Source organism: Bos mutus, chromosome 8, assembly GCF_027580195.1.
Source record: "Bos mutus isolate GX-2022 chromosome 8, NWIPB_WYAK_1.1, whole genome shotgun sequence".
Classification (NCBI taxonomy): domain Eukaryota; kingdom Metazoa; phylum Chordata; class Mammalia; order Artiodactyla; family Bovidae; genus Bos; species Bos mutus.
The window spans coordinates 58,963,566-58,988,374 of record NC_091624.1 but is presented as its reverse complement, the minus strand read 5'-3'; the positions used below and the strand labels follow the sequence as shown (position 1 = coordinate 58,988,374).

The 24,809-nt window shown below is 36.3% G+C and overlaps 1 protein-coding gene across 3 annotated transcripts in view; it reads left to right on the top strand.

The window, feature by feature from the left end:
* The window catches only part of VPS13A (vacuolar protein sorting 13 homolog A), a 283,496-nt gene that overhangs the window by 92,816 nt on the left and 165,871 nt on the right, over nucleotides 1-24,809 (top strand). For all 3 annotated transcript variants that reach the window (XM_005892982.2, XM_005892984.3, XM_005892985.2), the window contains exons 20-23: nucleotides 609-745; nucleotides 7,060-7,192; nucleotides 7,846-7,963; nucleotides 21,812-21,950. In XM_005892982.2, the coding sequence (XP_005893044.1) occupies nucleotides 609-745; nucleotides 7,060-7,192; nucleotides 7,846-7,963; nucleotides 21,812-21,950 (527 nt within the window). The remainder of the gene's footprint in view (nucleotides 1-608; nucleotides 746-7,059; nucleotides 7,193-7,845; nucleotides 7,964-21,811; nucleotides 21,951-24,809) is intronic.

Sequence of the window (24,809 nt, the reverse complement as noted above, 5' to 3'; positions counted from 1 at the left end):
TTATGTGGAAGAAAAAGTTTGGCTATCTACTTATTGATGTTACCAGGATTTAAACTCTAGTTAAATGTTTTAATATAAGTTGAAAACATTATTTTAGTTAAAATTCATTGGGATAGATTCATCTGTTTTTACAGAAAGCTCTGGTGGCTTATTTTGGTTTACATATGGTTTTATTGAAGACAATTTAGTAATTGAAAATTTTTCATTGTCTCAAGTAATATAAAGGTTGAGTTCATTGTTTGGTATAGCAGATGTAGCTGTGTTAATTTCAAAAATTGGGGAGAATTATAGAGATTCTAATATCACAGATATGAATAACTATTTCATGGAACTTAATTTTTTTAGATGTGTATCTTCCAAGTTTTACCCAATTGAGTTCATGGATCAAAAATTCTTTTTGATTGTTACAGTTTTATACTTGGCTAATATTTAATTAGGAGCATACACATTGACTTTATATTGAAAATATCTTGCTGAAGGTTATTTAAAAATTAATACTAACTTCACATTATTTTAAAATTGTGTTATTAATTCATGTGTTTAGTGATTCTCTGTTTCTTGATTAATTTGTGAACATTATTCATTGTAAAGATTTAAATTTTCTGCAGGTCTGGTATATATTATTGAAACACAGAAAGTTCTTGATCTCAAAATTAACTTGAATGCTTCATATATCATTATCCCACAAGATGGTATCTTTAGCCCTACGTCAAATCTCCTTCTTTTGGATCTTGGACATCTAAAGGTATATACTACTATTAAGTATTTTATATGTCATTTATGATATTACTTTGTTTAAGATGTCTTTTGGTTTATAGATGTTTGATTTGATAAATTAATTTTTAGCTTAGTAGCAGAAACTAAGATTTGAGAAAGCCTCCCTTTGTAACGAATAAAGTGGTTTCATTTAGTTAGGTAGTTTTCTACATTTCTTACATGAAAATGACCGATTGAACGCTGAAGGTCAGAGGCAAACCTAAGAATTATATTTGTAAAGTTTGAGAGTAGTGCTTGAGGAGTTTATTTCCTTTTCAATTTAAATTTATTGCTTGATCAATTAAAATGTATAGAGTAGGAGGAAGTTCTAGAAGTCATCAAATGTATTTTCACCCTTCTGAAATTATTTGTGTATATACTATAAATATTGACATTTTAGTATTTCTATTAAATAATCCTAAAATTGAGAGATGGTCTTCTTTCATTTCCCTTCCTGTTCAGTTATGTATGTTTTTCCATCAGTTTTGAGTAGAGAATACTTTTTTCTGTGTTTCTGGTTCTATGCCGTTCAATATGGTACCCACTTTTATTTATTTAAATTGATTAAAGTTTTTTTTAAATTCGGTTCTTAGTTATACTTTAGCTACATTCCAGCATTTAATAGTCACAAATGGCTTATGGCTACTGTATTAAAACAGGTGGAGAGCATTTTTATCATCATAGGAAGCTCAGTTGGAAAGGAGTACTCCGTATCATTAAATGTAGAGGACTAGCTAACAGTTTAAGACCCAAGAGGGATAGATATGGAATGCTCTTTCTGGCTACCTAATAAATTTGTGTCTTTCCTTGGTATTCTCCTTTATGTATTTTTTTACTCCTCAGTTAGTAATTATGTAGACAGTGCTGGATTTACATTCATAATAAAATTTTATACAGCTAATAATTCATATTTGAACTTGTTTATGGATTTGGTTCATGGGCAGTGTGGCATAGTGGAAATAGCCAGTGAAAAGGTATAGTGGTCAAAAGTAATAGTATATCTTTAGTTTTATGACCTTAGGCAATTTGCATAACATTTTGCCTAAAATTTGTTACTTTCAAACACATAGTCAATTTTGACTGTGTACTTCAGATGAATTGTAAAATAAAGGGGAGAATTTTATAATACAAAACATATATATGCATATGTGTGTGTGTGTGTGTGTGTGTGTGAATGAATGGGTGAACAAAATCTTTATATACTACTGTAAAATGATTTCCAGGATACTTGAGTGAAAAAGTAGCATAAAGAATATAGCGTGGAAGAGTTATATAACTATAACTTGCTTGAAAAGTGAAGGTCGCTCAGTTGTGTCCGACTCTTTGTGACCCCATGGACTTTACAGTCCGTGGAATTCTCCAGGCCAAAATGCTGGAGTGGGTAGCCTTTCCCTTCTCCAGGGGATCTTCCCAACCCAGGGATCGAACCCCAGGTCTCCTGCATTGCAGGTGGATTCTTTACTAGCTGAGGCACAAGGGAAACCAAAGAATAGTGGAGTGGGTAGCCTATCCCTTCTCCAGCGGATCTTCCTGACCCAGGAATTGAACCGGGGTCCCCTGCATTGCAGGTAAATTCTTTGCCAATTGAACTATTAGGGAAGCCCATTGGGGTTGCATAAATGGCAGAGATGGAATTAAAATTCAGGTATCAGTTCAGTTCAGTCACTCAGCCGTGTCCAGCTCTTTGTGACTCCATGGACTGCAGCATGCCAGGCCTTCCTGTCCATCACCAACTCCCAGAGTTTACTCAAACTCATGTCCATTGAGTTGATGATGCCATCCAACCATCTCATCCTCTGTCGTCCCCTTCTCCTCCCACCCTCAGTCTTTCCCAGCATCAGGGTGTTTTCCAGTGAGTCAGTTCTTCGCACCAGGTGGCCAAAGTATTGGAGTTTCAGCTTCAGCATTAGTTCAGCATTAGTCCAATGAATATTAGGACTTATTTCCCTTAGGATTGATCTCCTTTCTGTCCAAGGGACTCTCTCTCATGTATGGATGTGAGAGCTGGACTGTAAAGAAAGCTGAGTGCCGAAGAATTGATGCTTTTGAACTGTGGTGTTGGAGAAGACTCTTGAGAGTCTCTTGGACTGCAAGGAGATCCAACCAGTCCATCCTAAAGGAGATCAGTCCTGGGTGTTCATTGGAAGGACTGATGTTTAAGCTGAAACTCCAATTCTTTGGCCACCTGATGCGAAGAGCTGACTCATTATAAAAGACCCTGATGCTGGGAAAGATTGAGGGCAGGAGGAGAAGAGGATGAGATGGTTGGATGGCATCACCGACTTAATGGACATGAGTTTGGGTGGACTCTGGGAGTTAGTGATGAACAGGGAGGCCTGGTGTGCTGTGGTTCATGGGGTCGCAAAGAGTCGTACACGACTGAGCGATTGAACTGAACTGAACTAGGTTGGCCATAACTTTTTTCCCAAGGAGGAAGAATCTTTTAATTTCATGGCTGCAGTCATCATCTGCAGTGATTTTAGAGCCCTAAAAAATGAAGTCAGCCACTGTTTCCCCACCTATTTGCCATGAAGTGATGGGGCCAGATGCCATAATCTTAGTTTTCTGAATGTGGAGCTTTAAGCCAACTTTTTCCCTCTCCTCTTTCACTTTCGTCAAGAGACTTTTTAGTTCCTCTTCACTTTCTGCCATAAGGATGGTATCATCTGCATATCTGAGGTTATTGATATTTCTCCCAGCAATCTTGATTCCAGCTTGTGGTTCATCCAGCAGTGTTTCTCAGTGATATACTCTGCATATAAGTTAAATAAGCAGGGTGACAATATACAGCCTTGACGTACTTCTTTCCCTATTTGGAACCAGTCTGAGGTTCCATGTTCAGTTCTAACTGTTGCTTCCTAACCTGCATACAGATTTCTCAGGGGACAAGTTTGATGATCTGGTATTCGAATCTCTTTCAGAATTTTCACAGTTTGTTGTGATCCGCACAGTCAAAGGCTTTGGCATAGTCAATAAAGCAGAAATAGATGTTTTTCTGGAACTCTCTTGCTTTTTTGATGCAGGTATCAGGTATACTAATATTTAATCCTGGAATCTCACTTATCATTATAAAGTTATCTAAATGTCTTATCATGCCATGGATATATTTTATAAGATGTATTTGTATCTTAATATTGTTTTTAATAAAAAGTCTTCTTCAGTTCAGTTCAGTCGTTCGATCGTGTCCGAATTACTGCAACCCCATGAATTGCAGCACGCCAGGCCTCCCTGTCCATCACCAACTCCCAGAGTTCACTCAAACTCATATCCATTGAGTCGGTGATGCCATGCAGCCATCTCATCCTCTCTCGTCCCCTTCTTCTCCTGCCCGCAATCCCTCCCAGCATCAGAGTCTTTTCCAATGAATCAACTCTTCGCGTGAGGTGGCCAAAGTATTGGAGTTTCAGCTTTAGCATCAGTCCTTCCAAAGAACACCCAGGACTGATCTCCTTTAGAATGGACTGACTGGATCTCCTTGCAGTCCAAGGGACTCTCAAGAGTCTTCTCCAACACCACAGTTCAAAAGCATCAATTCTTCAGCGCTCAGCCTTCTTCACAGTCCAACTCTCACATCCATACATGACCACTGGAAAAACCATAGCCTTGACTAGACGGACCTTTGTTGGCAAAGTAATGTCTCTGCTTTTGAATATGCTATCTAGGTTGGTCATAACTTTCCTTCCAAGGAGTAAGCGTCTTTTAATTTCATGGCTGCCGTCACTATCTGCAGTGATTTTGGAGCCCCCAAAAATAAAGTCTGACACTGTTTCCACTGTTTCTCCATTTATTTCCCATGAAGTGATGGGACCAGATGCCATGATCTTAGTTTTCTGAATGTTGAGCTTTAAGCCAACTTTTGGACTCTCCTCTTTCACTTTCATCAAGAGGCTTTTGAGTTCCTCTTCACTTTCTGCCATAAGGGTGTTGTCATCTGCATATCTGAGGTTATTGATATTTCTCCCGGCAATCTTGATTCCAGCTTGTGCTTCTTCCAGCCTAGTGTTTCTCATGATGTACTCTACATATAAATTAAAAAAGCAGAGTGACAATATACAGCCTTGACGTACTCCGTTTCCTATTTGGAACCAGTCTGTTGTTCCATGTTCAGTTCTAGCTGTTGCTTCTTGACCTGCTTACAGGTTTCTCAAGAGGCAGGTCAGGTGGTCTGGTATTCCCATCTCTTGAATTTTCCACAGTTTGTTGTGATCCACACAGTCAAAGGCTTTGGCATAGTCAATAAAGCAGAAGTAGATGTTTTTCTGGATCTCTCTTGCTTTTTCGATGATCTGGTGGATGTTGGTAATTTGATCTCTGGTTCCTCTGCCTTTTCTAAAACCAGCTTGAACATCAGGAAGTTCATGGTTCATGTATTGCTGAAGCCTGGCTTGGAGAATTTTGAGCATTACTTTACTAGTGTGTGAGATGAGTGCAATTGTGTGGTAGTTTGAGCATTCTTTGGCATTGCCTTTCTTTGGGATTGGAATGAAAACTGACCTTTTCCAGTCCTGTGGTCACTGCTGAATTTTCCAAATTTGCTGGCATATTGAGTGCAGCACTTTCACAGCATCATCTTTCAGGATTTGAAATATTTCAACTGGAATTCCATCACCTCCACTAGCTTTGTTCGTAGTGATGCTTTCTAAGGCCCACTTGACTTCACATTCCAGGATGTCTGGCTCTAGGTGAGTGATCACAGCATCATGATTATCTTGGTTGTGAAGCTCTTTTTTGTACAGTTCTTCTGTGTATCCTTGCCACCTCTTCTTAGTATTTTCTGCTTCTGTTAGGTCCATACCATTTCTGTCCTTCATTGAACCCATCTTTGCATGAAATGTTCCCTTAGTATCTCTAATTTTCTTGAGGAGATCTCTAGTCTTTCCCATTCTGTTGTTTTCCTCTGTTTCTTTGCACTGATCACTGAGGAAGGCTTTCTTATCTCTCCTTGCTATTCTTTGGAACTCTGCATTCAGATGCTTATGTCTTTCCTTTTCTCCTTTGCTTATCGCTTCTCTTCTTTTCACAACTATTTGTAAGGCTTCCCCAGACAGCCATTTTGTCTTTTTGCATTTCTTTTCCATGGGGATGGTCTTGATCCCTGTCTCCTGTACAATGTCACCAGCTTCTGTCCATAGTTCATCAGGCACTCTATCTATCAGATCTAGACCCTTAAATCTATTTCTCACTTCCATTGTATAATCATAAGGGATTTGATTAAGGTGATACCTGAATGGTCTAGTGGTTTTCCATACTTTTTTCAATTTAAGTCTGAATTTGGCAGTAAGGAGTTCATGGATCTGAGCCACAATCAGTATGTGGTCCGCTTGGAGAAGGGAATGGCAAACTACTTCAGTATTCTTGCCTTGAGAACCCCATGAACCATATGAAAAGGCAAAATGATAAGATATTGAAAGAGGAACTCCCCAGGTCAGTAGGTGCCCAGTATGCTACTGGAGATCAGTGGAGATGGAGCCAAAGCAAAAACAATACCCAGCTGTGAATGTGACTGGTGATAGAAATAAGGTCCGATGCTGTAAAGACCAATATTGCATAGGAACCTGGAATGTTAGGTTCATGAATCAAGGCAAATTGGAAGTGATCAAACAGGAGATGGCAAGAGTGAATGTCGACATTCTAGGAATCAGCAAACTAAAATGGACTGGAATGGGTGAATTTAACTCAGATGACCATTATATCTACTACTGTGGGCAGGAATCCCTTATAAGAAATGGAGTAGCCATCGTGGTCAACGAAAGAGTCTGAAATGCAGTACTTGGATGCAATCTCAAAAACGACAGAATGATCTCTCTTCGTCTCTAAGGCAAACCATTCAATATCACAGTAATCCAAGTCTATGCCCCAACCAGTAATGCTGAAGAAGTTGAAGTTAAACGGTTCTGTGAAGACCTACAAGACTTTTTAGAACTAACACCCCAAAAAGATGTCCTTTTCATTATAGGGGACTGGAATGCAAAAGTAGGAAGACAAGAAACACCTGGGGTAACAGGCAAAAGTCTTCTTAGCAGATTAAAAAAAATTTACATGCATTATTTACCAGAACTGGCTTTGTTTTCCCTTTTTAATATAAATGATTAGGAAATACAACTTATTATGTAAAAACTTTATACTTTTCCTTCTCATTATATATTTCATGGATAAAGGTGTTTTTAATTGTCTTACAATGTATGTCAGCTTGTGAGTTTATCTTTTCCTGTTACGTTTTTATAGTATAGTCTAAAACATAAAAACTTTATATTTTCATTTGACGTAATTTGCATAGTCTAAACTGTTAAAATTAACTTAAAGGTGACAAGTAAAATTCGTTCAGAATTACCAGATTTAAAACAAGGTGGAGCCAATCGTGAAGAGATAATGCATAGAGCTTATGATTCCTTTGATATTCAGCTTACAAGCATACAGCTGCTTTTCAGCAGAGTTGGTAAGTACACAAGGCATTATTTGTTGATTCATTTTGCTGAAGTGATTAATTGGGATTTTGGACAATTTCTCTGAAGACTTTGGTATAAGATATGTTAGACATTTTGTATTTTTGAATTAAAAGTGATAGATTTTTCCCAGGAGTGGTATCTCAAGTAGGAGAAATTTTACTATTCAAGGACATTGTCAATGTCTGGAGACATTTTTTGTTGTGAGAAGCAGGGGGTTTGGGCACTACTGCTATCTGGTCCTTCCCTGGTGGCTCAGACAGTTAAGAAATCAGGTTCAGTCTCTTGGTCAGGAAGATCCCCCTGCAGGAGGCAATGGCAACCCACACCAGTATTTGCCTGGAGAATTCCATGGACAGAGGAGCCTGGCAGGCTGCAGTCCATGGGGTCACAAAGAGTCGGACACGACTGAGTAACTAACACTTTCACTTTCCTGTTAAAATATAGTCTGAAGCAGAAGAAGAAAACTGAGGAGGGAAAAGAATTTACCTACTAATTATGTATACTTGAGAATATGGCATTGAGATTATCTAGATGTAGGAAGATTTCCTCATATCATGTATTGTATAAAGTAGTAATGGTAATTTTAGGTTCAGTGTGTTTTTTAGTTTGCTTTCTTTAAACATGTACTGTTTTCTGCAATTAGGTGATAATTGGAAAGAAGCACGAAAACTCAATGTGTCTGCACAGCATATCTTGGTACCTATGCACTTCAATGTGGAGCTCTCTAAGGCCATGGTTTTCATGGATATAAGTATGCCCAAGTATGTATTATCTGTTTCATGTGTTCATAAATTTTCTTATGTAGCTAAGAAATACCATGTTTCATTGATTTTTTTTGTAGTACAATATATATAACATACAATTTACCATTTTAAGTGTATAATTCTGTGGTATTAATAAGTCCATACACACTTTTTCCTGACCACACCACCATCTGTCTCTAGAAGTTTATCAGATTCACAAACTAGAACTCTACCCATTAAACAATAATGCTCCACTTTCTCCTCTTGGAAGTCCATGGCAGTCACCATTTTGTGTTATTTCTCTATGAATTTGACTACTCTAGGTATTTTGTGTAAGTGGAATCATACAATATTTCTCCTTTTGTGCTTGGTTTATTTCTCATAGCATAATGTCTCCATGTTGACCCATGTTGTCGCATACATCAGAATTTCTTTTTTTTTTTTTGTATTGGAGTGTACCCAGTTAATAGTGTTTGATAGTTTCAGGTGAATAGCAAAGGGACTCAGCCATACATATACATGAGAATTTCATTTGTTCTTGAAGCTTAATTTCATTGCACATATATGTCATATATTGTTTATCCATTTATATATTGATGAACATTTAATTATGATAATAATGTTGCTGTGGACATTGGTGTACAGATATCTGTTGGCGTCCTTGCTTTAAATTTCTGGGGTTAGGTATCTAGAAGTAGAATCTTGGATTATTCTATTTTTAATTTTTTGAAAAAAGCTCCCCTACTGTTTTCTGTAGCTACTGCAGTATTTTATAATCCCATCAGCAATGTGCAAAGTTTCCAACTTTTCTAACTCTTTGCCAACACTTGTTATTTTCTTTTTTTAAAAAAATAATAATGATTCTAACAGGCGTGAGTAGTATTTAATTATAGTTTTGAATTGCATTTTCCTAATGATAATTGATGTTGAACATATTTTCACATTCTTCTGGCAGTTTACGTGTTTCTTTAGAAAAATGTCTATTCAAGTCTTTTTGTTGTTCATTTGCTAAATCATGCCCAGCTCTTTGTGACCCTATGGACTGTAGCATACCAGGCTTCCCTGTCCTTTACTATCTCTGGTAGTTCGCTCAAACTCATGTCCATTCAGTTGATGTTGCCATCTAAACTTCTCATCTTTGTCACCTCTTTCTTCTTTTGCCTTTGATATTTCCCAGCATTAGGGTCTTTTCCAATGAGTCAACTCTTTGTATCAGTTGGCCAAAGTATTGGAGCTTCAGCATGCATCCATCCAGTAAATATTCAGGGTTAATTTCCTTTAGGATTGACTAATTTGATCTCCTTTTTGTCCAAGGGACTCTCAATAGTCTTCTCCAACACCACAGTTTGAAAGCATCAGTTCTTTGGCACTCAGCCTTCTATATGGTCCAACTTTCACATCTGTACATGGCTAATGGAAAAACCATAGCTTTGACTGTGTGGACCTTTGTCAGCAAAGTGATGTCTCTACCTTTTAATATGCTGTCTAGATTGTCATTGCTTTTCTTCAAGGAGAAAGCATCATTTAATTCCATGGCTGCAATCCACTGTCCGCAGTGATTTTGGAGATGAAGAAAGTAAAATCCTCCACTGTTTCCATTTTTTCACTATCTATTTGCCATGAAGCTATGGGACCGGATGCCATAATCTTAGTTTTTTGAATGTTGAGTGCTAAGCCAGCCTTTTCACTCTCCTCTTTACCTTTCATCAAGAAGCTCTTTAGTTCCTCTTTGCTTTCTTCCATTAAGGTGGTGTCATCTGCCTATCTGAAGTTATTGATATTTCTCCTGGAAATCTTGATTCCAGCTTGTGATTCATCTAGCCTGGCATTTCACATGATATACTCTGCATATAAGTTAATTAAGCAGGGTGACAGTATACAGCCTTGACATACTCCTTTCCCAATTTTGAGACAGTCCATTTTTCTATGTCTAGAACAATGTAACTATTGTAACTATTGCTTCTTGCCTTGCATACAGGTTTCTTTGGAGGCAGGTAAGGTGATCTGGTATTCCCATCTCTTTCAGAATTTTCCACAGTTTATTGTGATACACGCATTCAAAGGCTTTGACATTGTCAATGAAGCAGATGTTTTTCTGGGATTCTCTTGATTTTTCTGTGATCCAGCAGTTGTTGGCAATTTGATCTCTGGTTTCTCTGCCTTTTCTAAATCTAGCTTGTACCTCTGAAAGTTCTCAGTCCACATACAGTTGAAGCCTAGCTTAAAGGACTTTGAGCATTACCTTCAATTCAAGTCCTTTGTGTGTAGTCTGTCACATAAATTGTGTCCATCTCTTTGCAACCCCATGGATTATAGCCCACCAGACTCCCCTGTCCATGGAATTTTCCAGGCAAAAATACTGGAGTGGGTTACTATTTTCTTCTCCAGGGGATCTTCCCGACCAAGGGATCAAACCTGCATTTCCTGCATCAGCAGATGGATTCTTTACCACACCACCTCACACCTTTTAATTACATTGTTTGTGTTTTTTGTTGTCAAGTTGCAGCAAATTTGTTTTGTTTTGTCCTTAATACTTTCTGGGATATTAACTCCCTGTTAGATAAATGAGTTGCAAATATTTTCTTTTGTTTCTGTATTGTCTTATAATCTTTTAATATGTCCTTTGATGCACTAATGCTTTAAAGTATGATTAAGTTTAATTTATCTTTGTTGCTTGTGCTTTTGTGTCAAATGAGAAATTAGTAAATCCAGTGTCCTGAAGTTTTTCCTATATATTTTTTCAAAGAATTTTATACTTTAACTCTTAGGAAATCTTTTTGAGTTAATTTTTGGATATGGTATAAGGTAATCAATCAGTTTTATTCTTTTGCATGTGGGTATGCAGTTTTTCAGCACCATTTGTTGAAAAGACTATTCTTTCTCTGTTCAGTAGTCTTGATAACCCCTGTTGAAAATCATTTGCCCATATATGTGAGGGTTTATTTCTGGGCTTTCTGTTCTGTTCCTTTGGTCTCTGTGTCTGTCTTTATGCTAGTAACACACTGTTTTGATTACTGTAGCTTTGTAATAATGAAATCAGGAAGCGTGAATCATCCAATGTTAATCTTTTTCTACATTGATTTGGTGACTTGGAGTCTATTGCGATTCTACATGAATTTTAAGATGAATATTTCTATTTTTACAACAGATGTCATTGAGATTTTGAATCTGCAGGTGTTTTTAGTTGTGACATGTTAACATTGTCTTCCAATCTATGAATACAAGCTATTTTTCCATTTACTTGTATCTTTTATTTCTTTCCACATTATTTTGTACTTTTCACTATGTCTTTTGCTTCCCTGATTAAGCTTATTCTTTTTGATGCTATTATAAATGGAATTGTTTTCTTAATTTCTTTATAAATGGAAACTCAGTTGACTTTTTTGAGTTGATTTTATCTTATGTAACTTTGAATTTGCTTATAAGTTCTGTGTGTGTGTGTGTATGTATGAAATTGTTAGGACTTTCTACATATAAGACCACTTTATCTTAAAACAGAGGCAATTTTATTTCATCATTTCTACTTTGGATACCTTTTTTTCCCTTTTTCTTGCCTAATTTCTCTGGGTAGAATTTCCAGTACTATGTTGAATAAAGTCAATTTAAGTTTGCATCCTTTATTTTGATCATAGAAGAAAAGCTTTTCATCTTTTCCTTGAGTATGGTATCTGTAGTTTGTTCATATGTGACCTTTATTATTCTGAGTTAGTTTTCTTCTGCTTATAATTTTTGAGTATTTTTATTAGGGAAATGTGTTAAAATTTTCGAATGCTTTTTCTTCATCAGTTGAAATGATCAGATGTTATTTTTGTCCTTTCGTTTTGTTAATGTGGTGTATTACGTTGATCTGTTTTCATGTTTGAACCACTCTTGAATTCCTTATCCCAGTGGGGATAAGTCCTACTGGGTCATGGTGTATAATCCTTTTAATATGGTGTTGAATTTTGTTTACTCTTATTTTTGAGGATTTTTGCATCAGTGTTCATAAGGGATATTGGTTTGTAGTTTTGTTTTTTTTCTTGTAGTATCTTTGTCTGGTTTTGGTATCAGTAATGCTGTCCTTAAGATGCCTTAGGAAGTATTCCTTTCCTTTCAGTTTTTTGGAAGAGGTTGAGAAAAATGTGTGTTTCTTCTTTAAATGTTTAAATGTGTGGTAGAATTCACTTGTGAAACCATCTGATCATGGGCTTTTATTTCTTAGGCGATTTTTGATTAGTGATTCACTCTCTATATTAGTTATAGATCTATCTAGATTTTCTATTTCTTCAAAACTCAGTGTTGATTGGTCTGTGTTTCTAGGAATTTGTTCACGTTAGGTTATCCAATTTGTTGGCATAAAAACCCTCTTATTTTGGTAGAATTAGTGGTGATGTCCCCACTTTCATTTCTGATTTTAGTTGATTCTCTCTTTAATCTTACTAAAGATTCTTCAGTTTTGTTCATCTTTTTGAAGAACCAACTCTTGTTGATTTTCTCAATTATTTTTAAATTCTCTATTTTATTTCTCTCTGATCTGTATTCTTTACTTCAGCTAACTTTTGGGTTAGTTTGCTCCTTTTTTAGTTCTTTAAGATATAAAGTTGTGTTGTTGACTTGAGATCTTTCTTTTTCAGTATAAATGTTTACAGCTATAAATTTCCCTCGGTATAGTTATTGCTTAATGCTATGAATTTTGGTATGTTGTACATAATCTTGATTTTCAGTTGTCTCAATAGATTTGTTTTCCTTGTGACTTCTTCGACTCATTGTTTAACAGTAAATGTGTTAAATTATACATATTTGTAATTTTACATTTTTCATTCTGCTGTTGATTTCTAGTTTCATTCTATTGTGATTTGAAAAGATACTTTCTATGATTTCAATCTTTAAAAAAATTTTGACTCCTGTGTTAGGACCTAAAATTTGGTCTGTCCTGCAAAGTGTTCTGTGTACATGTATGAACAATGTGTATTCTGCTGTTGATGGAGGAGTATTCTGTTTATGTTTGTTGATAGTATTGTTTTCATCCTCTATTTCTTTACTGATCTTTCCTCTGGCTCTTCTGTCAGTTATTGAAAGTGGAGTAGGTTTTGAAGTCTCATGTTAACTGTAGAGTGAATTTTTTCCTCAGTTCTATCAATATTTCATGTAGTTTTGAGCTCTGATATTTGGTGTGTATACATTTCTAGTTATTATATCTTCTTGATGAAGTTACCTTTTATTGTACAGTATCTTTTGTGTAATTATAGGTTTTGACCTACCAGTCTGGTTTGAGTGATCTTATTATAGCCATTTCTGCTTTCTTCTGGGTATTATTGGCATGGAATATCTTTCACTTTCAAGCTGTTTGTGTCCTTAGATCTAAAGTAAGTCTCTTGCAGAAAGCATATAGTTTGATCTGTTTTTTAAAAAATCCATTCTGTCAGTTTATATCTTTGTGAAGTTTAAGCCATTATGTTTGAAATAAATACTGATAAACAGTTTAATTTTGTTAAGTCATTTTGTTACTTTCTGTGTGTCTTATAGCTTTTTTGTCCCTTTTTTCCCTCATTTTTGGCCTTTGTTTTGTTTAGTTGATTTTCTTGTTTTGACATGTTTTGATGCCCTTCTCTTTTCCAGATACACATCTTCTATAGGTAATTTTTTATTAGTTATTTTCATGGAGATTACCTGTAACATTGTAAAGTTGACAATCTTTTTAAAATTGACATCAGCTTAATTTAATTGCATACAAAAACTACTATTTACTGCTCAACCCCCTCCATTTTGTCATTGATGTCAGAAATTATATCCTTACTGTATATTTTATACCCATTATCATAGATTTATAGTTATTTTCATGCATTTGTCTTTTAAATCCTGTAGGAAATAAAAGGTGGAGTTAGAATGAAAAATCATAGTAATAGTTGATTTTATCTATTGAGTTAGGCTGGGCTGTTTAACTGATTTAGTTCTAAATAGTTTTAGACTATAGCTAGTTAGCCCTTTCACCTTTTCTTTCCACCAGTAATTTTTCTCCCTTGCAAACATTCAAACCTCAGCTACAGATCTACTTAAAAGTGTAAAGAAAGACACATCTAACAGCTACCAGACAGTAGACAGTCTAAGGGGAATTGTTATCAGAGAGGCAACAAGAGAATGTTCATATAGTAGTGGTCAAGGTTTTGTGCCTGAAGTATGGGTGGGAGGGATAGTAGGAAGTAGTGATAGCTTGGTCTCTTTTGCATATGCTGTGTTAGGGACCTTTTTCATACTGTTTTACTATGGTGGCCATGTGAAGGGAAGAGACTTAAAAGAAACCTGTGTACTTTTTTTTTTTTTTTCCTGCCTTTCAAATTATAATAATTCTATTCTCTAGGAAACATTGTACAGTTTACTAACTCTCATTCTCTTATACTTCCTTAATTGAAAATATCAAACTGGGACTCTGAGAGTCTTAAAGTAGAAGAATACCAGGATTTGGTTTGAGAAAGAAGGAAAGAAGACCATTCCATACATTTTGCTATTTTGTATAATCAAGCATTAGGTGTAGGTTAATTTTAGATGCAAGGCTTACATTCTTTGGGTTCCTTTCTAGATGTTCTCCTGCCTATTTACTATTGTCTGATATTTCTTTTAAAGTTAGTCAGTACATGAGAGAAGTCAAAGATGCATGTGATTTCCTGTTGTAAACATGGTTATGAATAAAGTTTTTTTCCAGCATTTTACTTAAGTGTGCTAGAATCTAGGATGTTACAGGGTACCAAAAAAGATGATATTACTGACAGAAGAAATGGCTAACGTCCCTTGCTTTAGATTTCTCTATAAATATATGATGAGGGAGAATTTATGTCCTGTAGTATAGGAAATAGGAGAAGGCAATGGCACCCCACTCCAGTGTTCTTGTCTGGAGAATCCCAGGGATGGGGGATCCTGGTGGGCTGCCGTTTGAGGTCCCACAGAGTCGGATATGACTGAAGTGACTTGGCAGCAGCAGCAGCAATATAGGGAATATGTATAGCATAGCAGAAATTAAAGTAGCTGATTAAGATGTCTTTATATAGATAATGGAATCAAGAGTATGTGAAAGATTAGTTCAATGTGACACTAAGCAGACTGTTTCTTTTAAGAGCCAGATAGTAAATATTTTAAGCTTGAAGTTGTATTGTCTGTCACAAGTACTCAGCTCTGGTGTTTTAGCATGAAAGCAGCTGTAAACAGCACAGAATGAATATGTATAGTTGTATTCCAGAATACTTTTTTTACAAAAATAAGCAACATGCTGGATTAATCCATGGCCATATTTTGCCAAACTGTGGTTCAGTGCATTACGTAACCAACAAAAGGAAAAATCCTCCAGGAAAGCTCTTTGTACTCATATCCTTATGATACTAAAATGGCTATAAGTTAGGACCAGAGATGTGTGCCTGAAATAATCACAGGCAGAAACTATAATGATTTAGAAAGATGAAATCTAAGAAGCATTTGATTTTAGTTTTGTAATGTGGGCAGTATAAAGTGGATATGACATTACATTAAATCCTAGAACTCTACAAGTATCAGGGAACTTTCTTTGAAGTTTGAACTTAAAAAGTTTAAGGCAAATGAAAGGAAATCCTCTTATTATTTGGTGGGTAGTATTTTGGCACCTGTCATCTTCACGTTGTTCAGCTGCCTTACTAAAAGAAATTGAAAATAAGTTTAGGTTCATTAATGAGATGGATCCATAATGTGTACCTATTAAATTAGGATGTATTGGATTAGTTAAAAATACTTACACTATTAGAGATAAATGAAAGGTATAACTTTCTCAAGGAATTCAGATATATTTTTAGCAGTCATTGTGTTTGACTGAAAAGTACGTTTTAAAAAATGAGGGATAAAAATTGTGAATGAAAATTTATTCTGTCTTTGACATCAGTCTCTTTTTAATATATTCTTTTTAATTTTATTTTTAAACTTTACAATATTGTATTGGTTTTGCCAAATATCAAAATGAATCCGCCACAGGTATACATGTGTTCCCCATCCTGAACCCTCCTCCTTCCTCCCTCCCCATACCATCCCTCTGGGTCATCCCAGTGCACCAGCCCCAGGCATCCAGTATCGTGCATCGAACCTGGACTGGCGACTCGTTCCATGTATGATATTATACGTATTTCAATGCCATTCTCCCAAATCATCCCACCCTCTCCCTCTCCCTCTCCCACAGAGTCCAAAAGACTGCTCTATACATCAGTGTCTCTTCTGCTGTCTCGTATACACGGCTATTGTTACCATCTTTCTAAATTCCATATATATGCGTTAGTATACTGTATTCGTGTTTTTCTTTCTGGCTTACTTCACTCTGTATAATAGGCTCCAGTTTCATCCACCTCATTAGAACTGATTCAAATGTATTCTTTTTAATGGCTGAGTAATACTCCATTGTGTATATGTACCACTGCTTTCTTATCCATTCATCTGTTGATGGACATCTAGGTTGCTTCCATGTCCTGGCTATTGTAAACAGTGCTGCGATGAACATTGGGGTACATGTGTCTCTTTCAATTCTGGTTTCCTCGGTGTGTATGCCCAGCAGTAGGATTGCTGGATCATAAGGCAGTTCTATTTCCAGTTTTTTAAGGAATCTCCACACTGTTCTCCATAGTGGCTGTACTACTTTGCATTCCCACCAACAGTGTAAGAGGGTTCCTTTTTCTCCACACCCTCTCCAGCATTTATTGCTTGTAGACTTTTGGATTGCAGCCATTCTGACTGGCGTGAAATGGTACCTCATAGTGGTTTTGTTTTTAAAGATTTTCTTCATATTGCAGCAGTTTCAGAGTCACAGAAAAGTTGATAGGAAGCTCCAGAGATTGTCCTTATACCCCTTGCATCCACTCATGCATGAAAATGAAAAATGCTCAGTTGTGTCCGATTCTTTGCGACTCCATAGACTAGTCCATGGAATTCTCTTGGCCAGAATACTGGAGTGGGTAGCTGTTCCCTCCTCCAGGGTATCATCCAACTTGGGAATCAAACCATCGTCTCCTGCATTGCAGGTGGATTCTTCACCAGCTCAACCACCAGGGAAGCCTAGGACTATTGGAGTGGGAAGGCCTATCCCTTTTCCAGTGGATCTTCCCGATCCAGAAATCAAACCAGGGTCTCCTGCATTGCAGGCAGATTCTTTACCAACTGAGCCATCCATGCATAGCCTTCCCCATTAACAACATCCCTCACCAAGTGGCAAACTTGTTAGATTTACATTAACAGATCAAACTTACATTGACACATCATAATTACCCAAAGTCTGTTCAGGTGAGTTCAGTCGCTCAGTCGTGGCCATCTCTTTGAGACCCTATGAATCGCAGCACGCCAGACCTCCCTGTCCATCACCAACTCCCAGAGTTCACCCAAACCCGCATACATCGAGTCGGTGATGCCATCAAGCCATCTCATCCTCTGTCGTCCCCTTCTCCTCCTGCCCCCAATCCCTCCCAGCATCATAGTCTTTTCCAGTGAGTCAACTCTTCGCGTGAGATGGCCAAAGTATTGGAGTTTCAGCTTTAGCATCAGTCCTTCCAATGAACACCCAGGACTGATCTCCTTTAGAAATGACTGGTTGGATCTCCTTGCAGTCCAAGGGACTCTCAAGAGTCTTCTCCAACACCACAGTTCAAAAGCCTCAATTCTTTGGCTCTCAGCTCTCTTCACAGTCCAACTCTCACATGCATACATGACCACTGGAAAAACCATAGCCTTGACTAGATGAACCTTTGTTGGCAAAGTCTGTAGTTTACATTATATTTCACTCTTGATGTTGTACATTGAATGGGTTTGGACAAATGCGTGACATGTATCCATCATTATGGTATCATATAGACTTTATCTTATAGAGCATTTTCACTGCTTTAAAAAGTCTTCTGTTTTATCCCTCCTCTATCACACAAGCCCTAGCAAGCATTGATCTTTTTACTGTGTCCATAGTTTTGCCTTTTCCAGAATGTCATATAGATGGAATTATAGAGGAGAAAGACTTTTCAGGTTGGCATCTTTCACTTAGTAATATGCATTTGAGGTTCCTCCCTATCATTTCATAACTTGATAGCTCAATTTTTAAATGCTGAATAATAGTCCATTATCTGATGTATCACAGGGTGTTTATCCATTACCTTCTGCAGGAGATCTTGGTTGCTTCCAAGTTTAGCTATAAAACTGAAATATAAAATTTTTGTGGATAAACTTGATTCATATAAATTTATGGGCAAAGCTATGATAGACATCCATGGATTTATGGATAAGTTTATGGATAAATCCCCATAGGATTTATGGGGACATAACTTTAAATTCCTTTGGGTAAATATCAAGGAGCTGTTATAGACATCCATGGATTTATGGATAAATTTATGAATAAATACCCATAAGCTCCCAAATCACTGCAGATGGTGACTGCAGCCATGAAATTAAAAGATGCTTACTCCTTGGAAGAAAAGTTATGACCAACCTAGATAGCATATTCAAAAGCAGAGACATTACTTTGCCAACAAAGGTCCGTCTAGTCAAGGCTATGGTTTTTCTAGTGGTCATGTATGGATGTGAAACTGAATTGAACTGAACTTTAAATTCCTCTGGGGTAAATATCAAGGAGCAAAATTGCTGGATCATATGGTAAGAGTATCAGATCAGATCAGTCGCTCAGTCGTGTCCAACTCTTTGCAACCCCATGAATCTCAGCACGCCAGGCCTCCCTGTCCAACACCAACTCCCAGAGTTCACTCAGACTCATGTCCATCGAGTCAGTGATGCCATCCAGCCATCTCATCCTCTGTCGTCCCCTTCTCCTCCTTCCCCCAATCCTTCCCAGCATCAGAGTCTTTTCCAATGAGTCAACTCTTCACATGAGGTGGCCAAAGTACTGGAGTTTCAGCTTTAGCATCATTCCTTCCAAAGAAATCCCAGGGCTGATCTCCTTCAGAATGGACTGGTTGGATCTCCTTGCAGTTCAAGGGATTCTCAAGAGTCTTCTCCAACACCACAGTTCAAAAGCATCAATTCTTCGACGCTCAGCCTTCTTCACAGTCCAACTCTCACATCCATATATGACCACTGGAAAAACCATAGCCTTGACTAGACGGACCTTTGTTGGCAAAGTAATGTCTCTGCTTTTCAATATGCTATCTAGGTTGGTCATAACTTTCCTTCCAAGGAGTAAGCGTCTTTTAATTTCATGGCTGCAGTCACCATCTGCAGTGAGTTTGGAGCCCAGAAAAATAGTCTGACACTTTCCACTGTTTCCTCATCTATTTCCCATGAAGTGATGGGACCGGATGCCATGATCTTCGTTTTCTGAATGTTGAGCTTTAAGCCAACTTTTTCACTCTCCACTTTCACTTTCATCAGGAGGCTTTTTAGTTCCCCTTCACTTTCTGCCATAAGGGTGGTGTCATCTGCATATCTGAGGTTATTGATATTTCTCCCGGCAATCTTGATTCCAGCTTGTGTTTCTTGCAGTCCAGCGTTTCTCATGATGTGCTCTGCATCTTCAGTTTTATAAGAATCTTTCAGACTGTCTTCTAAGTGGCTATACCCTTTTGCATTGCTGTCAGCAGTGATTGTGAGTTCCTGCTGCTCCACATCCTTGCCATTATTTAGTGTTGTCAGTATTTAGTGTTGTCAGTATTATGGTAGGTGTGTAGTAGTATCTCAGTAATTCTTATTTTGATTTGTATTTCTCTGATAGTATATAATGTGAAACATCTTTGCTTATTTGCTGTCTGTGTGTCTTCTTTGATGAGGTGTCTGTTAAGATCTTTGGCCCATTTTTCAACTAGATTGCCTTCTTATTGAGTAGTATTGAACTTTTTGGATAGTGTTCCTTTATGAGATCTTTCTTTTGCAAATATTTTCTCCCACTTGGTAGCTTGTCTTATAATTTTCTTGGAATTGTCTTTTGTAGAGCAGAAGCTTTAAATTTTTTTTTCTTTAATTCATTACTCTCCGTTTTGGCTGTGGCATATAGGATCTTAGTTCCCTGAACAGGGGTCAAACCCTTGCTCCCTGCAGTAGAACCAGGAATTGTCAGGGAAGTTCCATAAGTTTTTTAATTTTAACCAAATCCAGTTTATCAATTAGTTCTTTCATGAATTGTGCCTTTGCATTGTATCTATTAAGTGATATCTAAAAAGTATCTGAAAAGGTCATCTAAGTTTTCTTTGATTTGTCTTTGTGGAGCTTTATAGTACTGGGTTTTAAATTTAGGTCTGTGGTCCACTTTCAGTTGGCTTTTGTGAAAGGTATAAAGCCTATGTATAAATTAATGTTTTTGCATTTCAATATTCGTTTATTCAGTACCATTTGTTGAAGAGAATGTCTTTGCTCCATTATTTGTCTTTGCTCTTTTGTCAGAGATTCAGACTGTATTTGTGGAGGTCTGTTTTGCACTCTCTATTCTGTTCCATTGATCTGTTTGTCTATTGTTTTGACAGTAGCACAGTGTCTTGCTTACTGTAGCTTTAGAGTAAGTCTTGAATCAGGGAATGTCAATCCTCCAACATTGCTCTTCTTCAGTATTATGTTGACTAATATGTTCTGGGTCTTTTGCCTCTCCATATAAATTTTAAAATCAATTTGTCCATATCCATTAAATAACTTCATGGGATATTGATTGTGATTGCATTGAATCTATAGCTCAGTTGGGGATTAACTGACATCTTGACAGTATTGAATTTTCCTACCCTTGAATGTGGAATATTTCTTCATTTATTTAGTTGTTTATTATCAGAATTTTACAGTTTTCCTCCTATGAATTTTGTATTTGTTAGATTTATGCCTAAGTATTACTTTCTTTGGATGCTAATATAAATGTTCTTGTATTTTTAATTTCATATTGTACTTGTCCTTTGGTATATAGGGAAGCAGTTCACTATTCTATATTAATCTTATATCGTACAACTATACTATATTAGCTTATTAGTTTCAGGAATGTTTTAATAGATAATTTACAAGGATGATCATGTTGTCTGTTGACAAAGACAGTTTTATGTCTTTACCAATCTGTATACTTTTAAATTTTATTTTCTTGGCTTACTGCATTGACATGACTTCTAGTGTGATGTTGAAAAGGACTAGTGAGAGGGACATCTTTGTTTTGTACCCAGTCTTGCTGGGAAAACGTTCAGTTTCTCACTGTTAAGGCTGATGTTGGTTGTAGGTTTTTGCAAGATATTTCTTAATTCTAATTTACTGAGAGTTCTTATCATGAATGGGTGTTGAATTTTGTTACATATTTCTCTATATGATTGTGATTTTTCATTCAGATCTGACTTTTAAACCTGGTTTTAAATATATAATCTCTTGGACAGGTAATTTGTACTTGCCAAACCTAATTTCCTGCTAGGAACCATGTATATATGGGAACTTATAAGAAACAGGGAGCAGAAATACATTTCTGCCTCATAGATTGTGAGAATTATTTATTGTATTACATATCAACTGCTTTCCTTAATGCCTATTGGTAATAAACACTTACAAGTAGTAATTGTCAACTGGCATTGACAAAATAATAGAAGGATAGTAAACATAATTGGAGAAGGCAATGGCACCCCACTCCAGTACTTTTGCCTGGAAAATCCCATGGACGGAGGAGCCTGGTAGGCGGCAGACCATGGGGTCGCACAGAGTTGGACACGACTGAAGTGACTTAGCAGTAAACATAATAACAATAGAAAATAAGCCTTTTAAATATAATGTTGTTAATTCAGCTGATGAGATTGGAAAAATGATGGGAATTCTTAGATTGTGAAATAATTTGTCCCGTGGACCGTGTAGATAATTTTTAGTACTTAATATCACATTTGATTATTCTTAGATAATATAAGATGAATAGTCATTTTTTAAATAGTGATTTCTGTCTTTTTGAAACAGATTCAAGATTTATGGAAACTTACCATTAATTTCTTTACGAATCTCAGATAAAAAACTGCAAGGGATTTTGGAACTGATTGAAAGCATTCCAAAACCCTCACCTGCAACTGAAGTAAATGTGCCTGTCAAATCATCTCAGGTAATGTATTTTCAAAATTAATGAAAGAAGAATTTAAAAACAGATTTCACAAAGAGTATGTGTAACCACAGAAATTTGGAGTGAAACAGTTCATCCGTAATAGACTTTTTAAAATTACGTTTTGAAAGAGAAAATGATAAAATAGTTAAAGATGCAAATAGTAAACAAAAGTGTAAAATGGTGTCTACCTTTCTTCACTTTTCCGATCTTTAATCCCTTTCCTTGGTGGTTAACTTCTGCTTCTCTAGTTTTTTGAAAATGTTTATAGCTTTTGTTAATACACACATGTACAAATATGTATCTATGTGTATACATATATATATGTTTATATTATAATGTTCTTAAAATTTACATAAATGGGATAATTATACTTCCTGTTTTAAATCTTTTTTCACCATTATTAACATATGTTATTTACCTTGGAGATATTTACCTGTTCAGCATATAAAGATATGCCTTTTTTTTTTTTTAATGGTGGTACAGTGTTAAATTTTGTGAGTGTACCATCCTTTGTATAATGTAATTCTCTTTTGATGGGCTTTTATTTTGTTATATTTTTAGTTATAAAAAATATCAGTGCTTTGAACTTTCTTATACATATATTTGAGTATTTTTTTTATCCATTGGATACATTTCTGGAAGTGGTATTGTTGAGTGAAATATGTGAATTTTATTTTTTAATGAATTTTGCCAAATTTGCTTTTTGATTACAAATGTTTAGTCCCACCAGCGTTAAATGTTGTTTCTCAGTTCTCATTAGTCTTGAGTATAAACAAATGTGACAGTTTTAGTGTAGTCAGTAAAGCAGAAGTAGCTGTTTTTTTTTGGAATTCCCTTGCCTTTTCTATGATCCAGCGTATGTTGGCAATTTGACCTCTGGTTCCTGTGCCTTAGCTCAGACTCATGTCCATTGAGTCAGTGATGCCATCCATCTCTCTCATCCTCTGTTGCCCCATCTTCTCTTGCCCTCAGTCTTTCCCAGCATCAGGGACTTTTCCAGTGAATTGGCACTTTGCATCAGGTGGCCAAAGTATTGAAACTTCAGTTTCAGCATCAGTCCTTCCAGTGAATGTTCAAAGTTGATTTCCTTTAAAATTGACTGGTTTGATCTCCTTGTAGTCCATGAGACTCTCAAGAGTCTTCTCCAGTACCATAGTTCAAAAGCATCAACTCTTTGGCACTCAACCTTCTTTATGGTCCTCTGTTGTGATTACTGTTTTCATAGAGTCCCTTCTTTCAGTCCTTTCACTTTTCTATTTGTGTATTTGGATCTAAAAGGAATCTCTAGTAGACAGCATGGTGACAGGAGATGGTGAGGGACATGGAATCCTGGCATACTGCAGTCCATGTCCATGGGGTCACAAACAGACACAATGAGTAACTGAATAACAACAAAGTAGACAGCATGTAGTTGGATCCAATTTTTTTTCATCCATTTTGTCAGTTTGTTCCTTTTGATTGGATGGTTCCATCCATTGATATTTAAAGCCATTGGTTGAAGAAAGAAATGACAACCTGCTCTAGTATTCTTGCTTGGGAAATCCTATGGACAGAAGAGCTCAGTGGACTGTAGTCCATAGGATCAAAAGAGTTGGGCATAACTTAGCAACTGAACCGCCACCGCCATGTATTTTCAGCCATGAAATGGCCATGCTAAATACTGGACTAAATCTGGTCAGTTCCGTTCAGTCATTCAGTTGTGTCTCACTCTTTGCAACCCCATGGACTGCAGAACGCCAGGCTTCCCTGTGCATCACCAACTTCCAAGCTTGCTCAAACTCATGTCCCTGTTAACTTTTCCAAAAGTGTCATGGAGATTTACAGGTTTCTGGATTAATTGGATAAGATGTTTTTTCCGTGCCATTTTGTGTCTCCCTGAACTGAGGAGGATGCAATTGTGCTTTTATTACCCCCTGATGCTTCCATATTAGAAGTAACCATACAAGTGTGGTTTGGTTATTGTTCTTTTGCGCCTTTTGTTTTAATGAGCTTTTTTAATGCTTTTTTAGTCCACTACCCATTTCCAGTTGATCCAAATAAGACTAAAAGGTAATGTTTTGCCTTTTTTATTTTTTTTAACATGAAGAGAAAATCAGAGTAGTGAAATGTAAATCTATTTCATTCCTCTTCACTTCTTGTTTGTCCTCACTGATCTTTTTTTTTTAGTCTAAGAGTCCAAAATATTTGTTACTTTTACTTTGTATTTTATTCCTGTGACTCATTGAAATTCTCTTGTTTTAAGTAATAAAACCAATATAATCTCATATATAAACTTGAAGAAGTAGATTTTACAAGTTATATATAGCATGATCCTAAAATAAGGGATTTTGTATTTTCATCTGCTTTTTTCTAATGTCTCTTGTTGACTTATATTTGATTTTCTCTTGTGTTTGTCATTATTGAACTATACCAGATGTTCATTTGATGCTTGTGCTCTGCCTATAGTGTACAAATTGAGTTAAACAGATACAAGTCTTATCCTTTAGGAATTTTGCAGTTCAGTAAGAATACAGAGATAAAGATGAGGTCAGAGACACCTGTACAGATACCAAATACATAAGTAAAATATTAAGCATTAAAGTCATTACTGATTAGGAAATTTTTTCTTTTAACATTCTGAATTTATAAACTGTGTTTTGAGTTAATACCAGTTTAACTGCAAAGCAGCCAGAAACTTTTGTACAGCTTTGTACTTCCTGTGGTATTGTCACAATTTCCATATTATACATTGTGTATTCAGTAGTGTCGTTATAATTATTCTTATGGTTTTCTTTTAAGTGTACAGGAAATGAAAAAGGTGACTCTGAACTAAGAATACAACATCTCCTTATTTATTTATTCATGTAATTATATGTACTG